Source organism: Porites lutea, chromosome 9 (genome assembly GCF_958299795.1).
Source record: "Porites lutea chromosome 9, jaPorLute2.1, whole genome shotgun sequence".
NCBI classification, from domain to species: Eukaryota; Metazoa; Cnidaria; class Anthozoa; order Scleractinia; family Poritidae; genus Porites; species Porites lutea.
The window spans coordinates 9048447-9058492 of record NC_133209.1 but is presented as its reverse complement, the minus strand read 5'-3'; the positions used below and the strand labels follow the sequence as shown (position 1 = coordinate 9058492).

The following is a 10046-nucleotide window of genomic DNA, read 5'->3' as shown; positions in this document are numbered from 1 at the left end:
AAAGAACAATATTCCTGTTTTTCATTGACAAATTTTAAAGGATCAGGTGTATTACTGAACTTTCTCGCTTTCAATGTTTCAATTCCCCTGCGGTAAGAGTGACATATAAACATATAAACTTTCTTGCGGACAAAAGCTACCGCAAAAAAAGTCTTAACAAGAAGATGCAGATGTATTTCAGAAGGGATCACCTATACCTCTGTTAAGATCATTGTTATTGTATTAAGTCATTCGGTTAATGTTATGGGTGGCGTTTAGACTAAGAGGTTGTTCTCTCTTGGTTTAGAAAATCGTTTACGGCGAAGTTTTACGCCTTGAACGATAACATGTATACGAGATCTTTAATAAATGCTACACATAAATGGGGCCAATGTCTTGTGTCGAGGATGAAGCGAGCTAAATTTTACTGGTAAAACGGTTAAATCATTTAAATGAAATTGTATGCCTTTTTACTGAAATAAAGATCTAGGCAAAAGCGATTGTAAGATTTGAATATCTTTTAATGGAGGAACCAGTGTTCAAAAATATACTAAATCATTCATTCATTCATTCATTCATCCATCCATCCATCCATCCATCCATCCATCCATCCATCCATCCATCCATCCATCCATCCATCCATCCATCCATCCATCCATCTCCATTCGCTCGTTCATTAATTCATTCATTCCTCCATCCATCCATTCCTTCGTTCATTCATTCATTCATCCATCCATCCATCCATCCATTGATTAGTTCGTTCGTTCGTTCGTTCGATCGTTCACTCATTCATTCGTTTACTCACTCGTTGATCAGTTCAGAATCTTAAATTAACCGCTTTTATCTGATTAACCAGACACTGAGCATTCCACGCTAATGTCTAAAATGTCACACACAATCATAGAGCACGGGATGTCCGCTCTTATTAGAATGATATGGATAACAAAACATCGGTGAACAACTCAAAAACCATATCCTGTGCAAAGCGAGTCTCCTACTCTGTTATGATCGCTTATTATCCGAAAGCAACAATAAGAAAAGAAATACACATTTTTTTTTTTACTAAAATAGCAGTTGAATACATAAACTTCCGTTTACGCTGACGATTAAAGAGCAAACACAACTTTCGTGGAAAAATGATCACGTGCACATTTATTTCAAATGGATACCTGCATCTTGGAAGAAGACATGACGGATACTTTCTAAAATATCGACTTCACTGCTGAAGCCTTGAGCACGTTTAATGTAACGCGAGAAGGTAAGAATGAGGAAGGTCAACAGCAATTTTGGCAGCTACACGTCAGCTGTAGCAGTACATAATTAATGTCTTTTTGGGCCAATTTCATAGGATCATTTTATTGTGGCAACCTCCCCTCAAAAGTCCCTCTTCGGGTGTTTGTAGAAAACGATTGTTCATATAGAGTTGAGGAAAATGAAACCTTTGAACTCATCAAAATCTCATCGACTCTTTGATTTCGTTCCATCGGTGAAGCCATCGGTTGTTTCCATTATATTAGTTTTTGTCTGCGGGGTTCTCTGGGTGAAGAATGAAACAACAAACGAGCGACTCATTGCCCTAGAATCTCGCCTGCACTGTTTTTCCTGCGTTAAGAGTATCTCGACTGAAAATCTTGACAATATGACTCCTTCGCCGACAAAAGATAGCGCAAAATTTCATGACAAGAATATACGCACACCTATTTCAGAAGGGATCGGCCATATGTACTCAGGTGAGGCATATTTTATCTCGTCCTACGGGTAACGTTCAGACATACATTTAAAAGTTTGTCTTTTCTCAGGTTCACCCAACGTCAATTCCCGGAAAATATCTGTTCGGAAGACGATTTGAGATCTAGAATTTTCGGAACATTTGTAGTAAAATTTCTTAGTTGCCTGCCTCTCCTGGCATTTTCGAACATCTAAAAAATGGTATAATTGCCCATGTTTAACGGATTTTTACCCTAAAAAGGTCACCTAGAATTTTCGGGAGCCCTTATTCTGGCTGAAATTTTCGAAAATGTAAGTTTTGATCCCTATGATTTTCGGATCACCAGACTTTCAGCTAGGAAATCCGAACAAATAAAAAATTTTTAGGGCATAAAAATATGCCTATATCTACCGTTTAAATACTAAAATACCTTTAACTATGCTAAGTTTAAGTGGTTTTGAACTATATTCTCGTTGGGTGCTCCTGTTTTCTTCCTTCCGGACAAATCTCTCGGAGAGGTTTCTTCCCATTTATTTTTATTTTACTTTATTTTTTTTTGGTAGTGCACGTTATATAAAAACGCCTATAGAAAATATTCTGTATAAAATGACTCTGCATCGCTTTTTGACTAGTTTGTTATTACAGTCAACTCTCCCTGAGATGGACACCTTTAAGACCAGCACTAAGTGTCCGGCTTAAAGACATGTCCGTCTTCTAGAGAGTCAAATAAAGGGGGTAAAGAAGGGTAGGGACCAACACTGAGTGGCCCCTATACAGAGGTGTCCGTCAAGAGAGAGTCGACTGTATGATCAGAAGACCTCCTATGCAAATAAAAAGCAATAAAGAGAATCACGCTGTAAACGATAATTATTATTAATAGAACTTGTTAGTAGTAAGAAAATCCCTTTTCAACCCCCTTTCAAACACCTGGCACGCATTGCACAGTTCACATTGATGAATAAGGAGTTCCCACCATTTACTCAGATTATCCAGGTGAAAATTTTGCGCATATTTATGATTAAGGGACGGGCCATTAGAAAACTTGTATGGGAGGGGAGGGGGGGGGTGAGAGGGGGCGAAGTACAAAAAAATACATTCGCGCAGGGGAAAATTAAGTTTAAAAAAAAATATCCATACAGGCACGCCAGGTAACGCTAAAAAATATTCATGCAAAGGCCTAAAAAAAAATCATAGAAGGGGAATTTCATGCGGCTCGAAAATTCCCACCCCCAAACCTTTTCTAGTGTTCCGTCCCTAAAACTATAGATTTTGACGAGGTAGGAGATTCAACGACCCGCTACAACGCATATCCAAATCATCTGTACAGACAAAAAAGAGTAGAAATATTGCATCACCTTATATCACGGCGCATATTTTCTGAAGCTTTCCAAACGGAATGGCGCGAGCCATTTGATTTTCCGGTTTTTCCATGTAAATGGTAAGTACCCCGGGTTTCCTTTGAGGCTTTTCCGTTTGTTAAGAATAGTGTTTGTGGATGATTGGGATCAAAGGTTACTAATGCGCTCTGGATCTATAAGTGAACAAGACGCCTAAAGTCGTTTCCGTGGGATGCGTTGGTCTATGGAAGCATAATGGCGTTCTATCTGAATTTGGAAAAATTAGGGAAACCGGAAAGATGTGTCATGTTATGAGCATCGATGAGTAGCTTACCTGTATGGGCTGGTTTAATGTGCTTATGACTGAATTTTTAGTAGCCTGCGTGACAGGCTAATATTTCTCCCCAATCCACATCCCCTTTTTGCTTCCTCCCTATCCCCTACCCCTTTCGACACCTCCTACGCAAGCTAAATTTATAGTTGTTACTGGTCGCAAGGATGGAGTTGATCTTGTTTTGATCTATCGATATGTAGTTATTTTCATAGCACGATTTGGATAAGAGAAAGAAGTTATTTTGCATCAAAACAAGGTTTACCTGTGTAACTTAAATTGGAATGTTAACGGAAACAAGTAATGGAGAACATGCGCATAATGCTCTCTGATTAACCTGAACAGGAACTATAAGTAGCCACAGGTAACTTTTTCAAAGAGAAATGAACATTGTGGTTTTAGGTTAATAGAACAAAACAAAACAAAACATCCGCTTGCTTTATCCAGGGTCGAACCCAGGGTTACAAAGTTCGATAAAGTTCCAATGTTTTAATCCAAGATGAAAGTTTAATATTCCAAGATGCTCTTGATACAGTTAAAAATTAATTGCAATGTGTTTCCAAGGTATCAAGGTTAACATAGTTCCAATGATTTCCCCTGATTCCAAGGTATGATAAGTTTACTAAGGTCCTGATCCGTGTCCCATCCAGAAGTCCAATCCATGCCGAAAGCGAGTCGTCGATCGACGAGGACAATATTTTCGCGATTTCACCGCCAATCGTCAAGGGTACGAGATGAAATTTACGCCATTTAATCTCCCATCGTCTAGGTGTTTTCGATAAGAAAACAAAATAACTGAACTCTAGCTGTGCTCGGCAAAAACTGGCGAACTCCGAATAGAAAAATCTATCGGAAATTATGGCCCGCAACTAGACGCTACTAAAACCTTATGAAAAGGAAAGAAATAATTTGGCTTAGGTCGCCTTTCGTGACTTGCCACTATCCCGAAGGATTTCGCTGGTTAACAAGCCATCCTAAACCACGAGTGGGAAAACTCAAGCGCGACAAATTTGGCAGCCAAACAAAACGCATCACATTGTTCACCAGGAAGCAAATCGATTAAACATCGATACAGAGTTTGTACAATCTGATTGGTCGGCTTGGAAGAAGAGATAATTGATAAAGATTTTAGGCAATCCTATTGGCTGGCTTTGCAATTTTGGGTACAACCGAACCGGATTTTTACCGTGGGAGTGCCACAGGCATCCCACGGAATTAATTAAAGACTGACTGCATTAGGACCCGGATAAAGTTTCGGGACTTTGTCGGCTCCATGCACAGGAGACAACTTGAATGATTTGTCGTCTAAGACAAATAAAAAAGAAGAGGAGAGACAGTGATAACGTTTTGTAATCACAAGGACATTTCAAGTGAAAGAAATAGCATTGATAATAAAGGAAGAGGATCGATAGCCTCGTTTTATAGACGTTCCTTGTTTCCTGAGCTTTGACGCAGACCGACCGCTATTTAGTCCGTGCACAAAAAATAGAAAAGGGTCAGGTCGTCATTAGCGTCCACTTTGTGATGGTGTGCGTTTTCTAACCTAGGTAAACCGAATGAACCTGTTATATTCAAATGTTCCACTAATCCAACCAGTTATTATCTAAGTGGTATTTATTTTTTACTACAGTCGTACCGTTGTCAAGAATGGAATTTACAACCATCCGTCCTAGAAAACGAAGACACGTTTCAAACAGCACATCAGCGAGCATCACAATACAGGACGTGAGAAATGAAATCACCGAACAGTTTAAACAACTTATGCCACTCAAGTACTGTAAGTCAAGTGAAAAAGTCTGCCCTGCAGGCCCCCCCGGACCCCCTGGTACTACTGGGGCGAGGGGACCACGTGGCAGGAGGGGACCAAAGGGAAAGAGAGGGCTTCAAAGTCCCATGGGACCACCTGGAAAATCCGGAAAAACAGGAATGACGGGACCTGCGGGACCGAGGGGGGAAAAAGGAGTCAAGGAAGAACCTGGGTCAAAAGGCATGCTGGGATCACCTGGAAGGCCTGGGAAATCGATATCTGCACCACAAGTAATGTTGTCACCGGTAGAACATACAAGGGATGAAGGAGGAAATACGACTTTTTATTGCACGGTAAGAGGAAACCCTAGCCCTTCTGTCGAATGGCGATTCAAGGGAAGAAAAATTATCTCAGGTGCAAAATATTTACTAAAAGAAGGAGTGTTGATTGTTATTAAGAATCTGAATTACAGCGATGCTGGGCAGTACACATGTGCCGCCAGGAACATTCTTGGATCGTCTGAGTCGACTGGGAACTTGTCTGTTCGAGGTAAGAGGAGTATTTCACTTTAAGGTTTGTTACATCTTGCCGCTTGATTTGGTTCATTTGTGAACGTTGTTCCGAAAAATGGATCCTGGCGCTGTTATTAGCTTGTGCTTTATTGCTCCCTATTTTTACATTGTTGTCTTTTTCGCTTTACTCTAAATTCTAACATCTTATACTCGAGGGCACAAGAACCATCCCTTCCCCCCCCCCCCTCCCCCCGCACACACACACGCACCTCCCTGCTCATTTTTCTTTTTCTCGCACATTATATGTGATTAAGAAACCATGTAAAGCTCCTTCATTCGTGACTTTCTTGCTCTCTGGTTTGTTCGACAACACCCTCATAGGCTTACCATTAAACCGCCACCTCATTAGGTCTTTATTTTATAGTGTTTACTAGCACAACATGCTTTTAGTACAAAGTTCATTTGCAAATTGAACAGGTAAAATTTTAGTTGTACAACATAAATGGAGAATGATGGTGGAAAATTAGATGACAAGTTTCCCAGAAAAAAAAAAAGTCTAATTATATTCCCTGTTTGCTTTTAGTTCAGTTGCAATCCTTCGCTTGCAGTGATAAGTTAATACGATGACAGCTTAGTCCAAATTCAGGATATTGATTATGAAATTTGGCGGTATTTTTCCCTCTGATTTCAGGCCTACCAGTGTTCACTAAAGTTCCACCACCATTTGCCGCACCAGTGCAACGCAATACCTTTCAAGTTACTTGTCAAGCAGAGGGTTTTCCTCGCCCCACAGTAAACTGGAGTAGAGTGGGAATGCCTTTGCCGGCTGGAAGGGTTGAAGTAAACCGAGGTACACTAACCATTAAGAACTTGACTCCAGCTGACAGCGGTTTGTACGAGTGCGTTGCGACGAATACGATGGGAACAAAGAAGGCCAGAACCAACGTGGCAGTGCAATGTTACTTAGGTCTGTACATTTATTATTTAGACCGACATATCATCTTATCTATAAACTTCCTTTACGCGATCTTGGTTAAAGTTCAGTCATCATATAAGCCTGGGAATGAGGAAGGAACGAAATGAATCGTCTCGTCCCAGTTCCTTAAGGCTAAAAGCTCCCTAGGTCTTTCGCGCTCATTTATCTGAGAACTTGACGGGTCTATCACAGGACGAAATGATGGATTTGCACAAATTTGCCCCCATGAGCAAATATGATGCAAAAATTTAAATACTGGGGAGTAAATCTGGGCAAACCTGGTAAATGCCACATTTGCATACCTAAAACACGGGGCGTAAATAAGTAGGTTTACCCCAGATTTCCTCCTCAGTTTGTTTCATTTTCTCGAGACATATTTGCGTAAAGCAAATTTGTGCAAATCCATTAGTTCGTTCAATGTGTAAAGAGAAACGATGCACTGCAAGCAATCTTCTGTTTTCCCAAAATGCAATTAAAAGTTGGTCGATACAGATTGCAATATTAAAAATAATTATAAATAAATACAACGATTTTCGTGTGGTGCTTTTGCTTAGCTAGCGTTGATTGCTTTTCGCTAACTCTTATTCTTTTTAATTGCGCTTTTGTTTCAGCTTAATTTGCTGCTAAGCTGAAATCCGACAAAGGCTTCACAAACTGACCTGGTGCTAAACTTTTAACTAGTCAGGGGCACCCAACGAGAATATAGTCCAAAACCACATAAACATAGCATTGTTGAACGTACTTTAGTATTTAAACGGTAGATAAAGGCTTATTTTTATCCCCTAAAAATTTTTCCTAGCTGAAAGTATAGTGATCCGAAAATTATAGGGATCAAAATTTACCTTTTCGAAGATTTCAGCCAGAAAAAAAGGCTCCCGAAAATTCTAGGTGACCTTTTTAGGGTAAAAATCCGTTAAAAATGGGCAATTATACGATTTTTTTGATATTCGAAAATCCTTGGAGAGGCAGGCAAGCAAGAAATTTTTCAGAAAATGATCCGAAAATTCTAGATCTCAAATCGTCTTCCGAACGGATAATTTTCCGAAAATTGTCGTTGGTGCCCCTGACTAGTTCTAACGCGGCCATATTTCATTGGTAACAGGTTTGGAAGACTCTGATATTGTGGGAAACAAAAAAAAACATTTGGCCTCTTTAGGCAACTGGCTAGAACCTGTGGCTAAAGGCATAAATTCACTCTGGAAGCGCTGTTGGCGTGCATCTGTGGATGGTTGGGCTGCAAGTACATTTCATTCACGATGTGATGGCAAGGGACCGACTGTAACAATAATAAGGGTTGGAAGATATATTTTTGGCGGATATACCAGTAGATCATGGGGTGAGTAAACATTGTAAACAGAGATGATTTTAGCTTCGGCTTCTAGCTTTGTTTTGAAGCTTAAAGTAAACAAAGTTATTTAGTGAGCATCATGAATCAAAATGATTCAGCCTTTGAATGCACTGCGGAGTAAAAAGGGCTTTTTTCACTTTTCTTTGGTCTTGTTCTAGCATCATCCCACCCTTTATCCTCCCCTACCATTTCCTGAATTTAAGGACGATTCTTCTTCATTAGTAAGCTTCGATTGAAACTAAAAAGTACTTATCCGGCCATAAATATCGTGATCTGTTAGCTGGGAATTCTGGGCTCTAAACTGAAAATGAAAAATAATTAAAAAACAGTACAGCATGTTAATCAAGCCAGTTGTGCTGAACCGATTATTAGATTTAGATACAATTTCGATGAAGCCTGTTACATCAACTTCATTGAATTTCATAAGAAATACTGTGTTAAAAAGTTCAGGAGTCAGTTCAAACGAAAACGTCAAACTTCGTGGCAAAACAGTGTGTAAACTGCGTCTGAGTGAATTTACCATTTAATAGTCCTTCCGGCCGTTAATTTCTTCAGTTAAAATATAATGAAAACAAATATTTTCTGGAATGAATAGTTTTTTGTAGATAAATTAATTGAAACTCTTTCCGTTAAAAGACTTGACAGATTTGCTCTAAAGGTTATTTGTTTAGTTTTGTTTGTTGGTTTGTTTGTTTGCTGTTTTTTTGGCATTTTTTATTGTTTTTTTTTTATTATTTTATTTTTATTTTGATTTTAAAATGTTTGTACTTGTCCTACAACTACAAAGTAAAATAAATAAAACATATCAGACTCACATTCGCTTCAAATGAGAAAATTTGTTTCCAGGTTTGTCTTCAGTGTCAATCCACTTGACGGGTGGTTTAATTTCTAAAGTGAGTATCGGAACAAACGGCGCTTATTATACTTGGTTCCATCTTTAATTTCTCTCTGATAGATTCCAGCGGTAGGTGGCTGTACGACTCCAAAGCATTTTTGTTTTCACTGGTAAACAACCCAGGATGGGCACCTGTTAAACTGCCTTAGACAGGGAAATATAGCTATTACAGTTATTCAATATACTGTGGCCCAGGGTATGGACCTTCATTCGGAGGAGGACTTGACATTCACATTTCCAACTACGCGTCATCCAACAGCAATTCTTACAGCGATCTTGGATATACTTACAGCCCACCAAGCGGGTACAGCTACCAAAGCACATTCGCCAAAACATTCCTGGCCGGAACAAACTGCAACTGCAACACCAGACGAATTAGAAACTTTTTACGAAACAAACAAGAGATAATGATTAATAATGGGTCACATGCGCTTTGATATTGGTATTCCATTAGTCTCAAACATTAAGTAAATAGTCGCTAAAACGAATTCATTACATACTGCTCTTTAATATATGGCTGGGTCTGTTTTTTGGCCATGCGATTGGTCAATTTGCGGTCCGTAACTTGCAATACGGACCAAAATTTTTAAAGAAAATGCTCATTTCGGAGGTCTAAATCTCTTTACCTCGGGAAAAAATGTTTAAATAAAGTTATAAGACAGCTGTCAACCTTGAGGACTTGGATGTTGACTTTAACCTTCAACATTTTAAACTGTGTTTATTTGTGAACGAAGACGATGAAGAAACTAACTCGTAATCTTATCGAAAAGGATTCTAGTCAGTGTTTGAAAATTTTATCATAGTACACAGTTAAGATCGACTAGTAGAGATTCGAGATGTTTTGCCTGAGAGAAAACGAGTAATTTCTTCAACAAATATGATAACAAACATACCTGCACCAGACCATCTTGACAAGCTTCTTTGCCATTTGCAGTGTTTTTTCAAAGACCAACGAAAGAAAGATAGAAGCGAGTTCGAGCCAGACACAACAATGTCTAGTTTTCAAAAGACTCCAGCGTCACATTAACGAGTGAATAATTACAGTGCTCTTAGTTTCCACCGAATAAACTTTGAAATATGTATGTAAACCCTGAGGACTGGGATGTTGACTTTGCCTTTCCAAATTTTAACCTAGCTTTGTTTTAATGAGAACGAAGCTGTTGTATAGAAACTGAATCGTAACCTTACCGAGGAAGAGAATTCTATACTAGTC

The 10046-nt window shown here is 39.1% G+C and overlaps 1 protein-coding gene across 1 annotated transcript; it reads left to right on the top strand.

Annotated features, from left to right (window-relative positions):
• Positions 1-1320: 1320 nt before the first annotated feature.
• LOC140947296 (uncharacterized) lies at positions 1321-10046 on the top strand. The gene is made up of 5 exons (XM_073396356.1): positions 1321-1709; positions 4986-5651; positions 6306-6581; positions 7693-7926; positions 8894-10046. Exons 1-5 carry the CDS (start codon positions 1412-1414, stop codon positions 8980-8982), a joined length of 1563 nt encoding a protein of 520 aa, XP_073252457.1. The 5' UTR covers positions 1321-1411; the 3' UTR covers positions 8983-10046.